The sequence below is a fragment of the Petromyzon marinus genome, chromosome 56 (assembly GCF_048934315.1).
Source record: "Petromyzon marinus isolate PM22_M1 ecotype Great Lakes invasive population chromosome 56, UKy_Petmar_22M1.pri1.0, whole genome shotgun sequence".
Taxonomy (NCBI): Eukaryota; Metazoa; Chordata; class Hyperoartia; order Petromyzontiformes; family Petromyzontidae; genus Petromyzon; species Petromyzon marinus.
This window is the reverse complement of record NC_133722.1, coordinates 733,835-757,020: the sequence shown is the minus strand read 5'-3', so window position 1 is coordinate 757,020 and position 23,186 is coordinate 733,835. Positions and strand designations below refer to the sequence as shown.

The window sequence follows — 23,186 nt, the reverse complement described above, 5'->3', positions numbered from 1 at the left end:
ATACAAGTTCCACACCAGATAGGTGCCCAAGCCAAGAATCGAACCTAGGAAATTTTTGACGTGAGGCACGAGCGTTGCCACTGTGCTGCCCCAACCCCTCCAGGGCAGTGGTCCCGTGGAGCCCCGCCTGGTGGTGGCCTGGTCTCGGTGTTTCTAGGGGTGATAGGATCATGATGAGTGCACAGGCACGGTATCAAGCTTGCGGCCCACTGAGGTGAGGGAGGGCTGCATGTGTGGCCCTATGACTAGTCTAGGCTGCCCATCACTGCTCTACACTAGACACTACACTATACAGGACACCATACACTGCACACTATACGCACTTTACACTGTGCTATACACTACACCAGTGGTGAGCGATCTGGGTCCCATGGAGCCCCTCCTAGTGGTGGCCTGGTCTCGGTGTGACTAGGGGCGATGCGTGCGGTCACAATGAGTGTGTAGAGGTGCTAACTACTCACTGTTAGGTAACCTGCATTGCCACTAGGTATCAAAGGGGCAGTGCAGCATTACCTCTCTGTGTGAATAACGGTTGGGATCAGACAAGGTAAAGTGGATCGTAGCCACAGTTTGGTAAGAACCAATCAGACAGTTCCACGTGGGAATGTGGGATTGGTTAGACCTGGCCACAAACAGGTATAAGAAGGGTAAGCGTGCAGAGCGCAGGGAGTTCTCTCCCCGCACGAAGACCAAAGCCCGGGCTGAAGATAGACAGGACCCTGGACCCGGCCTTCCAGCCCTTCTGAGGGCTAAGGCTCGGCATAACCAGTGGTCAAGACCCACCGGGCCAGCGGTGGGTCAGATAGCCTCCCCTAGGTTCCAGCCGGAGGACTCTAGGATAGCGGTAGACTCGAGAGTAAGTCCCGCCAAGACAGGAGGCTGTACCTCCTTAGGTTAGCAAAGAGACCTGTGTGTAGGTCCCGCTTAGTCCAGAGGCTGTACCTTCTTAGGGTATCGGGTGAGGGGACCGTATACCCCTTTGTGAGTTAGGGACTGTGTCAGAGGAGAAAGACAATAAACAGAGTGTGCCACATAAGCAGTTTATTCGTCATTATAAAGACCACAAGTGCACAAGCGCGATGTCAAGCTTGCGGCCTACTGAGGTGAGAGAGGGCCGCTCGTGTGGCCCTTAGCTAGTCTAGGTGGCCCATCACTGCTCTAGGTACACGCTTCAGTTTTCTCCGACATGAAAAACTCTTCCCGAAAAAAAATCAATCAAACATTCAAAGAGGGGGAGGGGGGGAAGCTTGTGAAATAATCTCTAGATTTAGTGAGGTGTGGTATAAGTTAGACGATTACAGCATTATGTACCGCGTGCATGCGTACGTGCACACACGTTTCAGCATAGGACAACCACTGTTGACTTTAAATAATGGTAGTCACTCTTTGGTTCTTTCGGTAAAGTCACGTAGATAGAAAATACATTAAATAATAGAATACGACGTTTCGATTGCAAAACAAGCAACCGCCATCAGGTAGAACTAAAATTTGAGAGAGACAAAACACAGACACGGAAACAGACAGATTCACACAGAGAGAGACGCACATCAACACACAGAGACCCAATGCCTCTGTGTCAAGACTTTAAATAGAGAGGGAGGGGGGTGCGGCCCAATGCCTCGACACAGAGGCATTGGGTCTCTGTGTGTCTATGTTGTGTTTCTCTCTCTGTGTGTCTGTGTTGTTTCTCTCTGCTTGTGTGTCTGTGTGTCTCCGTGTCTGTGTTTTGTCTCTCTCTCAAATTTAGTTCTACCTGATGACAGGTGCTTGGGTTGCAATCGAAACGTCGTATTCTATTATTTAATTTATTTTCTTTCTACGTGACTTTACCAAAAGAACCAAAGAGTAATTCCTGCAGTCACGAAAGCTTCAAATCAAGTTTAATGGTAGTCACTTCATCAACCCTTTGGGGTTACGAAAATTAGTTTTCACTGATGTGGATGTTGTCAACTGAAATACATTGATACCGATTAATGTTACGAACTTAGCTTCAAGATTAAACAGCAGCTTATTTGGGAAAGCTGGAATACAAATCTGAACAGTATTATTCCATGCTAAATTGGAGTAACGGCAGTAAATGGGCATTAACCTATTGTGTTTCTGTTGTCAACTTGCCTTTGAATCCTGGGTGCTTAAAATGTATCCACATTTGCAGCAAGACCAACGCCAAGAGAGAGATGGCCAGCAAGAGGTAGAGCCTCAGAGGTGTGGTTGATAGTAACCTTCACACACACACAGACAGTGGGGCAAGTGCTGTCAGCAGTGGCCGGCAAGGGCCTTCATTCCAGGCACATGAGTGGCTGGTAGTGTCGACCCTTCACACACACACACAGTTGGGCAAGTGCTGTCAGCAGTGGCCTACAAGGGCTGTCCCGGCAGACGGGTGGCTCGTAGCATCGACCCATCAACCCACTGCTCTCTACGCCAAGTGGCCAAGTGGCAAACATGTTGCTCAATCACCAAGCAACCCAACTTTTAGACGTGTAATGTAACTCCACTCAAACATTAAAACCCCCCATGGATGCCACCTGGCAGGATTATGGACCCCAGTTCTTGTGTAATGAGCGACTTCCACGACACGTCGTGTAGAGGGTACTCTTCTTTATTCCACGTACGGCACGGCACAGGCCAACGTTATCGGCGTCCTCTCCAGGTGCACATTTAGATGTTATGTTCTACAGACTACACACACGGTTGATCACACGGCTGGTTCCGCCCTTCCGCTCCCGGTCTCGTCGCTGGCTGACGGCGTGCCGGGGAGGGCGGTGGAGCTTTGCCAGAGATCCGCCACGTGGCTGAACGACGGAGAGAGATGACGGCGAGAAGCGACGCAGTCCGAACCCAAGACTTCACACACCGACCTCGAGTCCTCCGCCTCCGCTTCCCGCAGGCGCGGCTAGGCTCCGCCTCTGGCCACGCCCTCTCGTGGAACTTTCTAGCCGGTTCTCGGAATTTTTCGGCCGGCCCTACCCTTCCCCTTTGGCCTAGATATCTTCCCCTTTGGGGATTGTATAATGTTTATAATGGTGCCTGTACCCGTGCTACCCTTTACCAACCAGTAGATGTCACTATCTCATTACACATGTATAAACTGTACAGTATATTTATTGTCTAGCCCAAAAAGTCGACAACCAAAATAACAAGAGGAGCCATTTTTTTCGAATTCGGTAAGAAACTCAATTATTGAAGAGTCGCAATGCACTGTGGTGAATAAAAGACGGTGGTGGTCCTTAATAAATAACGTCACAAAGCAGTCCTTTAAAGAGCCGCACGTGGCTCCAGAGATGAAGGTTGCCGGCCCCTGATCTCGCCAAAAATACAATCCCAAAAAAAAACCAAGCGAATACTATAAGGGTAAGGAGTCATAACAAATTCCTGTATTAGCCTTATTCCTAGGAAAAGAGGCTTATAAGGATAAAAAAATATTTCAGATAATTTAGCAAAACCAAAATGTGGTTCAGTGTCGTTTTCGGAAGACTTCTGGGATTTAATCTCATGCTTTATATGCATAATAAAGTAAATCTGTCCCGTCTGATAAAATACAGTAGTGAAAAAATTTAATTTTGGTGAGGTTTTTTTTATTCTGTAAACAACTGAAAATATGGATTCAGTTTTTGGTGGAAAAGTGTCTGTTACATTATCAGCCGAATACGTATAGAGTAGTTTAGAAATACTCAAAAATAAAAATGCTTGCTAGAGCATGCTGCTGCTACTGCTGCTACTGCTGCATGACCTGCACTACCCTCCATAGATTAATTCAATGGTCTCCTTGTGACAAATCTCCCGAGATGGAGCCATGCATATCAGTTGTAAGAGTTGATCAGTGATTAAGTGTCAGCGCATACACACATTCAATATATCCAGAGGTTTTTTTGGGGGGTTAGATCGCGTAAATATAAATGTGCAACTCGTATTGTAAATGTTATGGGTTTACTCTCCAACACACAACTGGTGTGCTGAACTAGGAACTAATTGGCATGTTTTGTTTACGTGAAAAACCTTACTAATTGTCTGTGTTGGGTGGTGGCTACTCTAACAACGCATTTATATTAACGGGATCTAACCCCAAAAAAACATCTATAATGGATACTGGTCGCGAAAGCCTGTGTTAAGCTGACCTACAAAATGCATACATAAAATATGCCGTACCACACACACACTCGTAACGAGAGATCTCCTAAACAGCTATTTCCATGCAGGTGGGTAAAGAGCTGCTGGAGATTATCCACGAAGGCTGGTGGTGACCAGCACCACGCCCGGGTGCCTCTCACCTCCCCAAAGCCGATGTTGACCCACCGCATTACAATGAGGGAAAAAAGTATTTGATCCCCTGCTGATTTTGTACGTTTTCCCACTGACAAAGCAATGATAAGTCTATAATTTTAATGGTAGGTTTATTTGAACAGTGAGAGACAGAATAACAACAAAAACATCCAGAAAAACGCATGTCAAACATGTTATGAATTGATTTGCATTTTAATGAGGGAAATAAGTATTTGACCCCTCTGCAAAACATGACTTAGTACTTGATGGCAAAACCCTTGTTGGCAATCACAGAGGTCAGACTTTCTTGTAGTTGGCCACCAGGTTTGCACACATCTCAGGAGGGATTTTGTCCCACTCCTCTTTGCAGATCTTCTCCAAGTCATTAAGGTTTCGAGGCTGACGTTTGGCAACTCGAACCTTCAGCTCCCTCCACAGATTTTCTATGGGATTAAGGTCTGGAGACTGGCTAGGCCACTCCAGGACCTTAATGTGCTTCTTCTTGAGCCACTCCTTTGTTGCCTTGGCTGTGTGTTTTGGGTCATTGTCATGCTGAAATACCCATCCATGACCCATTTTCAATGCCCTGGCTGAGGGAAGGAAGTTCTCACCCAAGATTTGACGGTACATGGCCCCGTCCATCGTCCCTTTGATGCGGTGAAGTTGTCCTGTCCCCTTAGCAGAAAAACACCCCCAAAGCATAATGTTTCCACCTCCATGTTTGACAGTGGGGATGGTGTTCTTGGGGTCATAGGCAGCATTCCTCCTCCTCCAAACACGGCGAGTTGAGTTGATGCCAAAGAGCTCCATTTTGGTCTCATCTGACCACAACACTTTCACCCAGTTGTCCTCTAAATCATTCAGATGTTCATTGGCAAACTTCAGATGGGCATGTATATGTGCTTTCTTGAGCAGGGGGACCTTGCGAGCGCTGCAGGATTTCAGTCCTTCACGGCGATGTGTATTACCAAATGTTTTCTTGGTGACTATGGTGCCAGCTGCCTTGAGATAATTGACAAGATCCTCCCGTGTAGTTCTGGGCTGATTCCTCACCATTCTCATGATCATTGCAACTCCACGAGGTGAGATCTTGCATGGAGCCCCAGGCCGAGGGAGATTGACAGTTCTTTTGTGTTTCTTCCATTAGCAAATGGTCTTGTAGCCCATTCCAGCCTTGTGTAGGTCTACAATCTTGTCCCTGACATCCTTGGAGAGCTCTTTGGTCTTGGCCATAGTGGAGAGTTTGGAATCTGATTGATTGATTGCTTCTGTGGACAGGTGTCTTTTATACAGGTAACACGCTGAGATTAGGAGCACTCCCTTTAAGAGTGTGCTCCTAATCTCAGCTCGTTACCTGGGAGCCAGAAATCTTTCTGATTGAGAGGGGGTCAAATACTTATTTCCCTCATTAAAATGCAAATCAATTTATAACATTTTTTATATGCACTTTTCTGGATTTTGTTGTTGTTATTCTGTCTCTCACTGTTCAAATAAACCTACCATTAAAATTATAGACTGATCATTTCTTTGTCAGTGGGCAAACGTACAAAATCAGCAGGAGATCAAATACTTTTTTTCCCTCACTGTAGGTACTCATTTAAAGCCGAGTTGACCAAAGGGACCGGTCCACAGAATCCACCATTTGCCATGTCCTTTCTCAAAGATGTCTGCAATCACGACCTTCCATCCACGTATCTCTGCCCATGATATTTACTCACGAAGTTTACATTCGAGTACACAATCCCAGTTGCTTCAATTGTTCAAATTGCTGGGAAGCTCATGACGTCTATAACGTTAAAGTATGCGACTCCTCGATGCAGTACTTGGTATACATCTAGAAGAAATACATGTTCAAATAGATACGTGTGAAACTAAGAATGCATCATCAATGGTGTTGATCCCACTTTTTGTGACCGTGACATAAATATTCTGGTTGGCTTTCACCCACAAAATTGTCCTCATCCTGTGAGTAAATGACCCCAATGGACATCTACGTTTAACATTGCTACTGCTACATGCTTAATAAAGCTACGAATGAGCACATTGTCCAGGTACGAGTATCCAGCATCTCTCTACAACCACCACTTAATCAACGTGTGTATATTACTCGTGGACTAACCAAGCCAGGCTGTAAACTGAACCGACCCGGCCAGCACACTTTCCGTTTACAGTCAATCATCTAAAAGAGGCTGTGCATGCGGAGGTAACGCACAACGCCTCTGTAATTATCTAATTCAGTAATTGGATGATTATGTTGTTTTAGGTTTAGTGTTTAAATCGTGTTGTATTTGTTGTACTGCATTACTCGCATTTTATTTTACTATTTTGTGTACGGCAAAATGTTCAGGAGCCGAATGCAAATGCCGTGGTCTGCAGGCCACGAGGGCTTCAAGATCATTTGTAAAGTTTTACTGCTCCTCCTCCGTTGAAGGAGTGCAGACTACAGTGGTTTACTACGTCGTCCATAGTTTTGGTTGCATGTCCCAAATCGCACTGTAGCTTGTCTTTCATTTTCCATTCATGAAGGAGAAGTGTGCATCGGCCTGCTGATGTTCTGAAGCGGTTGAATGCTCCACTGGCCTCTTCGAAGAGACGTCACAACAAGGAGATGTGATGTTTGGGTCTCATTTGAGGAGCTTATTCGGGATGTTCCGCGTTGTTCCACTCTGTCTACCAGTGTTCTTCCGGATCTAGGTGAGATTCTAGGCTGGCAACAGCGGTGCATATCCAAAAAAGGGGGATCGGGACATGAGCAGGGGTGAGAGGTACACTGCGCGTGCGTGTTTGTTTGTAAAAGCGTGTGTATGTGGACGAGAATAATAGCAGAAGTCTGGGTGGTCCCCACTGCCTGTGGAATCTCGTGGCAATGTAAGCCGTCCCCTTGAGTAAATCCCTTAGAGAAGCAGAAATGCGACAAATTGTGACCCACATAATTTACAGAAACTCTTAAGCCGTTCGGTACTCGGGCCACAGGCCTGGATAAAGTTACACACACACACACAGAGGCTAAGACACAAAATAAAGACAAAGGTTCCCTGTATAGCATTAACAGACTGCTGAAGTAAGTTATGTTAGTGAGCACCATTGAAGGCCGACAAGGTACACAATGGGGTGTGTGGCCAGCACCACTCTCTGCCACCTTTGTCTCCCAAGTTGTGATGTTTACATCCTCGACCAGGTACTCATTTGACGACCAGTTAACCTAGGGGAGGCCCAGGATTGATTCACACAATTGTCACTCATGTGGGTTATAAGCAGGAATCGAACTCGGGTCACTCCCCACAAAGACACACACTCCCTCTGTGCTGCAACATGCGAAAATAATTGGCTGTCAGGCACTCTAGTGGGCTTGAGGAGCACTGTAGCAGTGGTTATTCAAAACACAATGCCCGTCCCCGTTATAAACTCCAGAAAGGGAAAAGGCTGTAAAGCATTAAGCTGCTGAGACGCGAGTCGAGTAAAGTGTCACCCTTGCGTCAATAAAACAGGAGGCGTTAAGACGTTCAAACACCACGTGGACACCCATGGCAAGGCATCGAGTCTGCACAAACCACACATCGTGCTTGTGGTCAAACATTCAAACAAAAACAAACGTGCTCCGATTGTCTTCGAAACTGATCGGCTGACAATAGAGACAGCCTTCTTCTCTGTGGCCTCCTCTCAGCACAAGTGTTAGACTAGAGAACAGCGTCAAAAGACTGGCAAAAAAGGTCCCATAGACACCGCTCACTCGTCACTAACTGCTCAACACGAGCTGCTCACTCACTACTCACTAATCACTCACTCCTTACCCACACCTCCATCACTTACTCCCACACTCACGCACTCCCTCACTCACTCACGCACTCCCTCACTCACTCACCCACTCACCCACTCCCTCACCAACTCCGTCACTCTCCCACTCCGTCACTCACCCCCTCACTCACCTCCTCCCTCACTCCTCCCTCACTCCTCCCTCACTCACCAACTCCCTCACTCACTCACCCACTCCCTCACTCACTCACCCGCTCCCTCACGCACCCACTGACTCACTCACCCAGTCCCTCTCACCCACCCAGTCCCTCTCACTTACCCACCCAGTCCCTCACTCACCAGTCCCTCACCCACCCACCCATTCCCTCACCCACCCACCCATTCCCTCACCCACCCATTCCCTCACCCACCCACCCACTCTCACACTCACCCAGTCCCTCCCACTCACCCACCCAGTCCCTCACTCACACAGTCCCTCACTCACCCACTCACTCACCCACCCAGTCCCTCACTCACCCAGTCCCTCACTCACCCACCCACCCATTCCCTCACCCACCCACCAATTCCCTCACCCACCCACCAATTCCCTCACCCACCCACCCATTCCCTCACCCACCCACCCATTCCCTCACCCACCCACTCCCTCACCCACCCACTCCCTCACCCACCCACCCACTCCCTCACCCACCCACCCACTCCCTCACCCACCCACCCACTCCCTCACCCACCCACCCACTCCCTCACCCACCCACCCACCCACTCCCTCACCCACCCACTCCCTCACCCACCCACTCCATCACCCAACCACTCCCTCACTCACCCACCTAGTCCCTCTCACTCACCCACCCAGTCCCTCTCACCCACCCAGTCCCTCTCACTCACCCAGTCCCTCTCACTCACCCAGTCCCTCTCACTTACCCAGTCCCTCTCACTCACCCAGTCCCTCTCACTCACCCAGTCCCTCTCACTCACCCATTCCGTCACCCACTCACCCACCCACAACCTCACCCATCCACTCCCTCACTCACCCACTAATTCACCCACCCACCCACTCATTCACCCACCCATTCCCTCACCCACCCACCCACCCATTCCCTCACCCACCCACTCCCTCACTCACCCACTCCCACACTCACTCATTTACTCACCCACTCACTCACTCCCTCACTCACCCACTCCCTCACTCACCCACTCCCTCATTCACCCACCCATTCCCTCACCCACCCACTCCCTCACCCACTCCCTCACCTACCCACCCATTCCCTCACCTACCCACTCCCTCACCCACCCACTCCCTCACCCACCCACTCCCTCACTCACCCACTCCCTCCCAGTTCCACACTCACCCATTCCTTCACCCACCCATTCCCTCACCCACCCACCCATTCCCTCACCCACCCACCCATTCCCTCACCCACCCACCCATTCCCTCACCCACCCACCCATTCCCTCACCCACCCACCCATTCCCTCACCCACCCACCCATTCCCTCACCCACCCACCCATTCCCTCACCCACCCACCCATTCCCTCACCCACCCACCCATTCCCTCACCCACCCACCCATTCCCTCACCCACCCACCCATTCCCTCACCCACCCACCCATTCCCTCACCCACCCACCCATTCCCTCACCCACCCACCCACTCCCTCAATCACCCACTCCCACACTCACTCATCCACTCACCCACTCCCTCACGCACTCCCTCACCCACCCAGTCCCTCGCACCCACCCAGTCCCTCTCACTCACCCAGTCCCTCTCACTCACCCAGGCCCTCTCACTCACCCAGTCCCTCTCCCTCACCCACTCCCTCACTAACCCACTCCCTCCCTAACCCACTCCCTCACTAACCCACTCCCTCACTCCCTCATTTACCCACCCATTCCCTCACCCACTCCGTCACTCACCCAGTCCCTCTCACTCACCCAGTCACTCTCACTCACCCACTCTCTCACTAACCCACTCCCTCACTCACCCACCCATTCCCTCACCCACCCACTCCCTCACCCACTCCCTCACCCACCCACTCCCTCACCTACCCACCCATTCCCTCACCTACCCACTCCCTCACCCACCCACTCCCTCACGCAGCCACTCCCTCACCCACCCACTCCCTCGCCCACCCATTCCCTCATTCACCCACTCCCTCCCAGTCCCTCACTCACCCACTCCCACACTCACCCACTCATTCACCCACCCATTCCCTCACCCACCCACCCATTCCCTCTCACTCACCCAGTCCCTCTCACTCACCCAGTCCCTCTCACTCAACCAGTCCCTCACTCACCCACCCATTTCCTCACCCACTCACCCACCCACTACCTCACCCATCCACTCCCTCACTCACCCACTAATTCACCCACCCACTCATTCACCCACCCATTCCCTCACCCACCCATTCCCTCACCCACCCATTCCCTCACCCACCCACTCCCTCACCCACCCACTCCCTCACCCACCCACTCCCACTCCCACCCACTCCCTCACTCACCCACTCCCTCACCCACCCAGTCCCTCTCACTGACCCACCCATTCCCTCACCCAGTCCCTCTCACTCACCCAGTCCCTCTCACTCACCCAGTGCCTCTCACCCAGTCCCTCTCACCCACCCACCCATTCCCTCACCCAGTCCCTCTCACCCACCCACCCCCTCACCCAGTCCCTCTCACTCACCCAGTGCCTCTCACCCAGTCCCTCTCACCCACCCACTCCCTCACCCACTCCCCCACTCACTTCTCCACTCACCCATCCACTCGCGGCCCGCTCCCCACAACACGCGGCCCGCTCCCCGCGTCCCCACGCACCAGAAGAGGCCGTTGAGCGCCAGCCCCAGGGCCGCGCTGCGGCCGGGCCGCTCCCACACGAGCACACCCTGGGCCGCCCGCAGCGCCGCCTCGTACGGACTCAGCGCGGCGCGCAGCCTGCGCTCCGTGGGCGACAAGGCCTCGGCCTCCTCCTTCTCCTCGTCTCCTCTCTCATCCTCGCCGCCGTCGGCTCCTCTTTCCTCTATTCTTCGTCTCTCTCCTGGCCCCGCCTCGGCCGCGACGGACATTCTGAAACGACGTTTTGTGCTGTCGCGGGGTGTGACGACGATCGTAATGGGATGCTTCGCTTTGCTTGCTGCGTGCGCGCTGTGACTCCGCTCTTTGGGCGCTCTCCGTGTGCTGCTGTAGTTCACAGTGTGCTGCTGTAGTTCTCCGTGTGCTGCTGTAGTTCACAGTGTGCTGATGGTAGTAATGCTGTTGTTAATGGGGCGCCTCGCAATGCGTTTCTGGGCAGTGCTTGTGTTTGTTTATTTATTTATCATCTCGGAGTTAAAGGGCCCCCCCCCCCAGGAGCGTCACGGCAGGGGGCGTGGCGATGCCCGGGCTGGCGCATCACGGGCCACCACCTCTCCCCCCACCTCCACAACCATCGTCATAACCATCACCTTCTCGACCATCACAATCATCTCTGACATTAACATCTAACCTAATAAACGTTGATGTCTTCTTCTACAAATCAAAGCACATAACTCGCATTTTAGTAACCATTGTCTTACCTTTATGTGATGAATATGCCTCTTTTTTGTGAGCAAAGTTCTGTGAAGTCAGGTGTAATCTTGGATCAGCTTTAGCCTCAGGTCAGTGTTGTATATATTGGGTCTTGAAAAATTAATAAAAATAATAAAAATTAAACGAAATTTGAGAAATGTGTAATTTTCCGGAATTATGTTAATGTAGTTATGCAGATACTAATTATGCTAATTAGGATGGGTAACTGTTAAGTTATGCATGTGTATGCAATTATGCTAATGTATATTATGATAATTTGGCTTGGATTCGTTGTCTAGGGTTGAATTATCAATCGGGATAATACAATGAATTGTATGAAGTTATGCAAATGTGATGTAATTATGCTAATTAAGCTCGGCTTCGTTGTCTAGGGTTGTATTATCAATCAGGATAATACAATGATTCCCACTTTAACTTTTACTGATCATGTCTTAGTGTGTTTGTGTCAGGTCTCAAAATTCAGATCTCTCCGCAGGATACAGTTCTTATAATTAAGATTATTAAGCATGAACTTAGGAAGGCACCACTCAGACTCTTCTGTGTTAAGCAATTTTAATTTCTAAACAAAACCTTAACACTCTAATATGCGAACTCTTATGCTTGGAATGTCAACACAGTACTCCTGGAGGTGTCCTCCTCATTGATCCGTACATTTAACCCTCAATGATTACGTTTGTTAAACTGGGTAACAGAACAATCGGTCAATTCCTCATTCATCAGAGTAAAGCGAGCATACACGGCGACGGGAAAGAGTCCTTAAAATTCAATGTGACAATATTCATACAAACAGCAATAAAGAAACATGCCTAAGGCAAAAGTAGACCTCAATGAATTCATTGGTAAGATTATGCCATTAACGAAATGTCTTCGAACAATGGTGTGCGGCAGTGTGCCTGCTTGTCTAGCAAATGCTTATCAATTGGTTAAGGCTTCAGTAAATTCGCGGGCAAGATTCTGTGATAAAAAGAAAGATTTAAACACAATAGTCTCCCTGTGAATGTGTAGATTCGTAACGTAGATGTTTCTAAATGTTTAGTTTCATCAATAAATTCATTGGTACAGTTATGCAATTAACAAAAAGATTGACTAAAATACTTCTAAACGGGCGAAACACAAGAATAACTTGGAGTATGTGGGGGCTACCGTCCCCCGCCATCGCCGAATTGTCGGGGCCGTTGTCCCCCGACTCCCCCGTTAAATTCGTCCCACTACCCCTCGGCTGTTCTGCGGGGTCTGGGCTACCAACCCCCAAATCTTCGCCCCCTTGCGCCCCCGACTTTGCGGCTGCCCGCGTAGGCATGTTTCGATGCGGCCGCCTGCTCTACGCTTACGACGCGCTACGCTGTTCAGTGGCGGCGTGCCGCGGTGAGCGGGCTCGCAAAGTAAAACCCCATCCCACACGTGAACAAACAGGTGTGGCGCGCCGATGCGTGATTCCCTCACACACACGCTCCACGCGCTCAGGCAATAACAAACACGACGCTGCCACCTGCCGAGCCCCGTGCACCAATCACACGCGAGGTAGTGGGGGGTCGGGAGTGGGAGGCCAGAGGCGTCTGCCGTGTGCAGGCTGCTGATTGGAGGGGGGTCACGTCGCTCCGATTTAAAGGGCCGTTTAAACAGCTGCGCGAATACGCGCACGCCAGGCGCTTAGCTCGCTACCTCGCTATTAGATAATTGCGCAGGCGCACGACCGCAACACAGTCACACAGGTATGCGAGCGCTAAGCACTATTGTAAGTAATTGCACAGGTACGCGAGAGCAGGACACCACCGAAAATAGTCGCGTAGACACGTGCGCGCTGAACACCACCGAAAATAGTCGCGTAGGCACGCGGGCGCTAAACACTACTGTAAACGATCGTACAGGTACGCGGACACCAAGCACGCTCTGCCCTCCTCTTCACACTCCCAAAGACCACACGACACAGTTTATCCCCCTACTAGTGATTTTATTTACCGCGAGTAACCCGTTAAGCTACGCGTAATTGTGTGGGTCAGTGGGTGGCAGCCTATTCCCCCTGGGATCCTAGACTGAATTTACTCTGCCTGTCGCTCCGCTCTCCACTCTCGATTAAATCACTCAAACTCACTTCTCTCTCACTCGCGCTTACTTCCACTCTGCTGCGCTGAACGCTGTAGAAGGACGAGGCTGTGGGTTGTCTCCATAGAGGGTTGAGCCTGGCTATGCTGGAGCTCGTCACATGGACGTCTCGAAAGGCTGACTCTCCTGCTCCGTGGACCGCGATGATTTGAAGAACCCTCATGCTACCCTAAGCCTCCGCATTGTATCCACCCTATCCGTAGTGCTCTTTGCCCAATCGGAGGCCGAGTTATTATCGTCCCTTTCACATTCGGGTCTGTAATTTTACCTATAACAAAAAGGTATTCAGATGCTTCCGTACCCGTGCTGCCCTGTCCAATCGGAGGCTGAGTTATTCTCGTCGCCTTCACATTCGGATTCGTAATCTCACCTATAACAAAAGCGTTCTGCTGTTCCCACACCCTGTGCTGCCTTGTCCATTCAAATGTCGGAATGCTCCTGTCCCATTGTTATTGGGGTCCCTAATTCTACCTATCACAAAGGTGTACCGCTGTTCCCACGCCCCGTGCCGTGTGTGTGTGATCTCATCCGCGGTGGCTTTACAGCCTCCTGCCGTGACTATGTAATTCTAATATCAGGCCACGGCGCTGCGGTGCTGGTAAGCCTCGGAGGTAGGTCGCCCAATTCCCCGGCCGCAGGAAACCATGAAGCTCGATCCCATTAGGGGCTTCTGGACGAAAACCTGTTGGCCGGGTGACCTACCCCGCGGGCCCTATGCGGGGCATGCATGTGCGGGGTGTGCGTGTATTCATGCGGGGGGGGGGGGGGCGGCGAGGGCGCGCAGCGCCGGCGTCGTTACTCCCCGGTGGCGGCGTCACGGTGGTGGGTACGGCCCCCGATGGAGCTGCTCCACTGCGGCGGCACCACAAGTACTCTTATTAGTCCAAATATGTGTTACGTGTGTGTGGGTGGATTGTCTCCTTGCTCAACTCTTTGCGTTAAGCAGACACCGAGGTGGGGCGTTTCTTGTACCACAAATTCGTTTGTTCCCTGCTGAGCGATGAGTCTGTGTGTGTGGGCGTGTCATACAGACGGCTCTCCCTTTCTCTCGCTCGGCGGCAGCTGCAGGCTCTTTTCAATACTGGATGAGCTGAGTCGGCACGACGCTTGTCTTTGAAGGTGCTCGATCGCGCTCGCAGCTCATTAGCTGGCCGCTGACACCCCCGCCCGGTGGCGCTGGTTGTGCGCTCGCTCCTGCCCTGTGCTCTCTGACGATGCACGATGGCTCTCACCGCTCGTCCGCAGGTTGCTGGTGCCGACACTCTTGCTCGGTGCTCTCTGGCGATGCATGATTGCGCTCGCAGCTCGTCGACGGGGCCGACACTCTTGCCCGGTTGCGCTGGTTGCGCGCTCTCTCCTGCTCCGTGCTCTCTGGCGGTGCACGATTGCGCTCACAGCTCGTTCGCTGCTGCTGGTCCTCTGCGATGCTCGCTTGGTCGATGCTTGGCGCTTTCCGCCCTTTCTCCAGGTTGATTGCTTGTCGTTGCTCGTCACTCTTTCTCTCTCTTTCTCTCTTGTTCTCTCCTTGATCGGGCAGCTGCTGGGTGGGAGCTGGCACTCAAGGTAGAATAAAACTTTGAACGATACTTCGTCTGTCAGCGCCGAACTCGTACTCAGTGACACATCGCTACTCTGCAAGCCTCACCATCCTTGGTCGAATGCAGGGCCCACCCCCGGAGCTTGCCGCAGCAAGACACAACTCTTTGCGATGACTTCGTAGACTCGTGGCTACTGCCGATGCAGCTCCCTATTGATGTGCCTGTCACGGGGGCAGATTCCCGGAGCCTGCCGCTCGCAGAACTCAGTTTTCGTTGACTTCGTACACTCGTAGCTTCTGCCGATGCAGCTCCCTATCGATGTGCCTGTCACGGGGGCAGATTCCTGGAGCCTGCCACTCGCAGAACTGAGTTGCATGATCTGTGTCCTTGATTATATGTGAAATTCTCTCCCCTCTGCCCGCCTTCTCACAAAGGACCGGAATTCCTTTGATTTCGCTCTTTGCTGTGGGGGCAGTTGTTTGTCCGGTGTACGTGTGTGTATGTTCTGATTTATTAAGCAATCTGTTAAGTCTCACCCTGGACTGGTTCCTGTCCACCTCCTCAAGCCACCCCGCCACCAATGGAAACAGATGTTCCAAATTGCCCCCAAGTGCGTTTCCCAGTTTTTCAACTTTTGCACTAATTAATCTGGAAGGAGGGAGGGGTTCCTTTTTCCCGGTTGTATTCTTCCCCCCCCCCCTTCCCTCCCGGCTGGGGTGTTACATTCTCTCGTCTCTCACAAAGAGGGGCGCTGTGGCCTTCGAAGTCGTGTTCTCTCGTACCAGTTGGAAGTTAAAACTATTATTTTACCTCTTATAGCTTGATACCGTACCTTTTTTGCTGTTCTGACTCTGTAAGTGACTCAAGGTATGTTTGGAGCAGTGTTTACAGTACTTCCATCATGGTTTGGAATTCCTTCATGGTGTTCGATATCTCAAGAGAAGGTGCCCTCCTGTGTATGTAATTAATTGCTACCATGTGCTGATGGGAGACAAAGGCGGTTAGAGACTGATTCTATGGGATACATTTGATCTTCGTCATGTGTGATTGACCTATTTCACCATTTTTATTTTTCTGGATGACCCTCAGTCTAATACTTCATAATTATTATTTGGTTTATGTTTATCCAATATTTGTGATTTATCGTTATTACCACCTGTATTCCTAGGGTTTTATTAACCTTTGTTCCCCGTCTGTATCCAGGGATCCGTGCTGTTTATTCTTGAGTTTTTTTATATCCTGAGGTTGGAGATATAATTAAGTTTTCACTTAAGCCTTCTTAACTGCTGGAATTAATATTCCTTCGTTATTTTGGTAAAGTCACATAGATAGAAAGATACAATAAGAACAATAAATGAGGTGAATAAGAGTAAAATAAGATAAGTAATAATAAAAATCAACTAATGTGGACTGCAGTCTGGTTCTTAATCTGGGTATGTTGGCAGTCTATGATGTCGACTTATTCTTGTCGCTAAGTACCGAACTTATACCGTTGTATTAAGAGAAAAAAAACTATTTTAAAAAGTTGTCTGTTTGGTTCTCTTGGCGCCTGTTGTCTATACATGCTTTTGAGGCAGTCTTTGAAGCTGTGTAGAGATTTCCCCAGAATCTCATTAGCAACCCCCCCCCTCCCTTTTTTGCACCGGGTTTTTAAAAATTACCTTTTATGGCTACTTCGTTGCTTGGTGTGGCTTGTGGAAGACAGCTGCTGTGAGGAGTGAGGGTGGTTGTTACATTTTTTTGTACCTCATGCTACACCACGATTGATTATTATTAAAAAAATATATTGGCAGAATTATTCTTCATATCAATTTTGGAAAAAGGCCTATATATACAGTGAGGGAAAAAAGTATTTAATCCCCTGCTGATTTTGTACGTTTGCCCACTGACAAAGAAATGATCAGCCTATAATCTTAATGGTAGGTTAATTTGAACAGTGAGAGACAGAATAACAACAAAAAAATCCAGAAAAACGCATGTCAAAAATGTTATAAATAGATTTGCATTTAAATGAGGGAAATACGTATTTGACCCCCTCTCAATCAGAAAGATTTCTGGCTCCCAGGTGTTACAGGTAACGAGCTGAGTTTAGGAGCACACTCTTAAAGGGAGTGCTAATCTCAGCGTGTTACCTGTATAAAAGACACCTGTTCATAGAAGAATTGTCATCTGGCCACATGGCCGGCCTGCTCTAGACCAATTCTTCGACCACATCAATTCCATACACCCAGCCATCAGATTTACCATGGAAGTCGAAAAAGATGGCAAGCTACCTTTTTTGGATGTCCTAATAAAAAAGAGACCTGATGGTTCAATGAGCCACTCTGTCTACAGGAAAGCTACCCATATGGATGCTTATCTGAAACCGGATTCCCACCACCATCCATCACAGAAGAATTCTCTCATCAAGACTCTGCACCATAGAGCCCAATGCATATCCGACCAGGAACACATAGACAGTGAACTTAAGCACGTACACCAAGCCCTTAAGGCTAATGGTTACTCCGACTATACAATCCACAAAGATATCACTCAAACCATGAAGAGGGACCCTCTTGAGGAGCCTTTCAAAACCATCACCTTAGCGTACATTGCGGGGATCACAAAAAAGATCTCCAAATCTTGAATGAACACAAGATCCAGGTCCGTTTCAACACATTACATAAAATCCGTGATCTGGTTCCGTCTGTAAAAGATGTGATTCCGGACATACAGTACCCTGGTATCTACAAACTAAGTTGCCTCTGTGGTAGTAGTTACATTGGAGAAACCAAACGACATGTCTCGGACCGCATTCGTGAACACAAAGCAGACCTTAAACACGGTAGGAACAAACACCTCGGCCGTGGCAGATCACTGTTATAATTCAGTAGGCTCACATGACATTGACTTCTCCAAGACAGAGGTTCTTTGCAAGCCATCTGGCTACCATGAGAGATTCGTTCATGAGGCTATCCATATATACAAACACAGAGACAATTTCAACCGAGAAGATGGATTCTGGCTTAGCAATCATTGGAAGGATTTGATAAACCATTTCGGGTCTTAATTGATTGTTCACGCTTACAGTGGCTTTCAGACAGCATACATTAATTTTTCGTCTCCCCCCTCCTCTTTTCCGAACATAGATGGACTCGTCCATCTAAAAAAACTGTCAAATCGCTATCCGTGGTGCTAACGTTTAAAAATAAAAAACAAACCGCCACTTCTTTCAAATGTTCTTGCCGTTGGTTTTCACACCTGATGATGACTACTTGTGTTGCAGTCGAAACGTCGTGAGAATTTTAGTGTTTTATATATTTTTATTATTTTGTTTCCCTTCAACGTGACTTTACCGAAATAACCAAGAACTAAAAGTTTATATTCTTAGCTCTTTCGGTAAAGTCACGTTGAAGGGAAACAATAAAATAATAAAATATATAAAACAATAAAAATTCTCACGACGTTTCGACCATAACACAAATGGTCATCATCAGGTGTGAAAAACCAACGTTTCTTGCCGTTGGTTTTTCACACCTGATGATGACCGTTTGTGTTATGGTCGAAACGTCGTAAGAATTTTTATTGTTGTATATATATTTTATTATTTTATTGTTTCCCTTCAACGTGACTTTACCGAAAGAGCTAAGAATATAAATTACTGCAGTCACGAAAGCTTTAAATCAAAACTAAACGTTTAATAAGCGGAAGCATATAAATAGGTTTGAAGACGCGTTTTAAAAATGTCCACAGACTCGGAGATCCTGATATCTCGTGAAAGAGCATTCCATAGGCTGATCGATTCAGTTTCCTTGTAGATAAATCACTGTCCACAGAAAAAATTGCCGTGAGGGCCAATGCCTTGTTTACTGCATATCCATCAGATCTTGAAAAATAATTTACTGATTAATGACTGTTGTTCCTGCATTCATATGCAGAGAAAATATGTTCTTCCCCAAAAGTGCGTAGCTTCTTTGTTTTGGCCACTCGAAGACTGGCACGGTATGAAGCTTGCAGGGCCTTTACATTTACCGTTGCATTACCAAACTAACTTATTTACCCTTGTTTCAACTCGGCGGGTTTTCGGAGAAAAAATTCAAAAGGTTTTTCATTAAAGCAGCATATTTTGTGGTCCAAATGATGTTGCAGATTTACAAGCTGCAAACTTTTTATTGACGGCAATGCATAAACACATTGCCGTCAAGGCTTGGTTCATCTCGTTCACGAGTCCATGTGAAGCCCAAAGTAATAAATCTTGAGTCGGATTTTCATTCCGTTTTTTGGCGCTTTGCTCTTTTCATTACCGGCACTTCCACTCGTACGGGTACCTTGGCAGACACGGACCGGAGCTCACATCCTCTGTCGGTGTATGTCCACTTTCTCTAGTTCGTATGTTCGACTTCGGACTTTTAACTGGTCTTACTATCATCACTGGCTTCATTGTTTTCTTTTTCAAATATGCCATTGTCAGCCACAAATACATTTCTCGAGGTACAACTACTGCTTCTGGACTAATTCAATTACTGTACCTTTTTATAAAACGCACTGAATTTGCATACAATACTTTCCACGTGACAATTGATGGAAACCAAGTCATGTGAGCTCAGGATCAGTTATGCTACGATGTGTAATAAAGTAAATAATATTGAATGTTAAATTTTGATTTAATGCTTTCGTGACTGCAGTAATTCATATTCTTAGCTCTTTCGGTAAAGTCACGTTGAAGGGAAACATTACCTGATGACGACCTGATGACAACCGTTTGTGTTATGGTCGAAACGTCGTGAGAATTTGTATTGTTTTATATATATTTTATAATTTTATTGTTTCCCTTCAATGTGACTTTACCGAAAGAGCTAAGAATATAATATTGAATGTTAGTTCTATTGATTCCAACACTTTGTTATAATAGTTCTCAGCATACTTGATCATAATCTATCTGTAAAATTATATGACTATATCTAGGATCTATAAACGAAACGTATTTTACCAGATAAGGCCCACGAAGCCATATAGCTCTTTTTCATAAGCGATCTGGCCACAAATGATAGCTCTAAAAAGTGGCTTTTCACGTGGAAATTTATAGCAGCTACATAATCTTAAATACACGTTGATTCTAAATGTGGAAGGAAAAACAGGACCCGAATAAAAATCCACGCGACCACGGGGAGAGAGACACGCAAACTCCAAAATATATGGGCGACAGGGTCGGTATCGTTCTTCTTCAGGCATTACTGGCAGTGATCAAGGTCGGGTTCCCAATAGCACTGCGCACCGTCCCTCGCCTGTAACATCGCCGCTGCGATCGCGGTCAGTCGCTGTCCCCGGTGCGGTGGAGGCAACAGTGAGGGTTGGTGGATCACCGCACAAATGTTGTGAAACCGCCTTCCTGTTTGGGGCCGGAGTAGGCACCACATTCAGGCTCGCCAATAGGCGGTATAGCAAGGGTGGACTAATCGTCATCTGTTTCCATCTTTACGGAGATAGAGTGTTTCCCCCTCATGCACGCTGTTTTTTTGTTCTGGGTACTCTGGGTTCCTCCCAGAATCAGAATATTTATTTAGGGGCCGTCCATAAATGACGTCACGCACCTGGGGGGGGGGGGGGGGTCAGACATTTGTGACGATGTGTGACGTGGGGGGGGGTGTTGAGAAATGTGACGTCACATCAAAATGCACAACTTTAAATCTAAACAACACGTTCTACTTAATTAAATATAATTGTTATAACACAAATTTGTATTATCATTATTAACTATTTGATTATTTAAATTGACCAAGGTCACCTTTTATTTATTCCATGAAGGAGCATTTTGCTTCTCCATCGGAGAATGGAGAAGCATAAATTTAGTTATTCAACATTTTTATTTTAATGATTCTACCAGGGCTTTTCATTCTGTGGAATGAATGTGATTTTTTATTTAAAGCTTTCGTGACTGCAGTAATTCATATTCTTAGCTCTTTCGGTAAAGTCACGTTGAAGGGAAACAATAAAATAATAAAATATATAAAACAATACAATTCTCACGACGTTTCGACCATAACACAAACGGTCATCATCAGGTGTGTCGGTTTGCATTAATTAATTTATTTTTAAACGGTGTATTTATTTATAAAAACGTCAGTGCCACGCGCAGCGATTTGGCAATTTATTTAGAAGGACTAGTCCATCTATGTTCTGAAAAGAGCAGGGGGGAGACGAAAAATTAATGTATGCTGTCTGAAAGCCACTGTAAGGGTGAACAATCAATTAAGACCTGAAATGGTTAATCAAATCTTTCCAATGATTGCTAAGCCAGAATCCATCTTCTCGGTTGAAATTGTCTCTGTGCTTGTATATGTGGATAGCCTCATGAACGAATCTCTAATGGTAGCCAGATGGCTTACAAAGAACCTCTGTTCTGGAAAAGTAAATGTTGTGTGAGCCTACTGAATTATAACAATGATCTGCCACGGCAGAGGTGTTTGTCCTACCGTGTTTAAGGTCTGCTTTGTGTTCACGAATGCGGTCCGAGACATGGCGTTTGGTACCTGACACCATCGCAATCATTGAAGACTTGGTTCATTAAGGACTAAACACTGAGGTACCCCCCCTGGTGAGACACTGTTTAACCAATACATACTTCACTTGGAATGGAACTTTCTACAAACTGAGGGCACCCCAATGGGCTCCCCCCTATCTCCGGTTATAGCTAACATTTTCATGAAGAAATTTGAGACTGACGCCATCCAGACTGCCACTCTGCGCCCCACCTTATGGAAGAGGTACATGGATGACACTTTTGTCATCTGGCCACATGGCCGGCCTGCTCTAGACCAATTCTTCGACCACATCAATTCCATACACCCAGCCATCGGATTTACCATGGAAGTCGAATAAGATGGCAAGCTACCTTTTTTGGATGTCCAAATAAAAAAAGAGACCTGATGGTTCAATGAGCCATTCTGTCTACAGGAAAGCTACCCATACGGATGCTTATCTGAAACTGGATTCCCACCACCATCCATCACAGAAGAATTCTCTCATCAAGACTTTGTACCATAGAGCCCAATGCATATCCGACTAGGAACATAGGCAGTGAACTCAAGCACGTACACCAAGCTCTTAAGGCTAATGGTTACTCCGACTATACAATCCGCAAAGCTATCACTCAAACCATGAAGGACCCTCTTGAGGAGCCTTTCAAAACCATCACTTTACCCTACATTGCGGGGATCACAAAAAAGATCTCCATTACATAAAATCCGTGATCTGGTTCCGTCTGTAAAAGATGCGATTCCAGACATACAGTACCCTGGTGTCTACAAACTAAGTTGCCTCTGGTAGTAGTTACATTGGAGAAACCAAACGCCATGTCTCGGACCGCATTCGTGAACACAAAGCAGACAAACACGGTAGGACCAACACCTCAGCTGTGGCAGATCATTGTTATAATTCAGTAGGCTCACATGACATTGACTTTTCCAAGACAAAGGTTCTTTGTAAGCCATCTGGCTACCATGAGAGATTCGTTCATGAGGCTATCCACATACACAAGCACAGAAACAATTTCAACCAAGAAGATGGATTCTGGCTTAGCAATCATTGGAAGGATTTGATAAACCATTTCGGGTCTTAATTGATTGTTCACGCTTACAGTGGCTTTCAGACAGCATACATTAATTTTTCATCTCCCCCCTCCTCTTTTCAGAACATAGATGGACTAGTCCTTCTAAATAAACTGGCAAATCGCTGCGCGTGGCGCTGACATTTTTATAAATACACCGTTTAAAAATAAATTAATTAATGCAAACCGACACACCTGATGACAACCGTTTGTGTTATGGTCGAAATGTCGTGAGAATGTTATTTTTTAATATATATTTTATTATTTTATCGTTTCCCTTTAACGTGACTTTACCGAAAGTGCTAAGAATATGAATGTGATTGTTATAATTGTACTTTCCATTTTGCTTCATTCTACTACAAAGTTTCAAGTATATTTTTTTATAGTTA

The 23,186-nt window shown here is 47.6% G+C and overlaps 1 protein-coding gene across 2 annotated transcripts in view; it reads right to left on the bottom strand.

Annotated features, from left to right (window-relative positions):
• The window catches only part of LOC116954769 (uncharacterized), a 56,818-nt gene extending 42,536 nt beyond the window's left edge, over positions 1 to 14,282 (bottom strand). The window contains exons 1-2 of one of the 2 annotated variants that reach the window (XM_032975554.2): positions 13,685 to 14,282; positions 2,116 to 2,222 (exon numbers count right to left, since the gene is read on the bottom strand). In XM_032975554.2, coding sequence (XP_032831445.2) covers positions 2,116 to 2,149 — 34 coding nt within the window. In that variant the 5' untranslated portion in view covers positions 2,150 to 2,222; positions 13,685 to 14,282. Of the gene's footprint in view, positions 1 to 2,115; positions 2,223 to 10,821; positions 11,348 to 13,684 lie in introns of those variants that run through there. The other variant, XM_032975553.2, reaches the window with a different exon arrangement.
• Between the last annotated feature and the right edge of the window lie 8,904 nt (positions 14,283 to 23,186).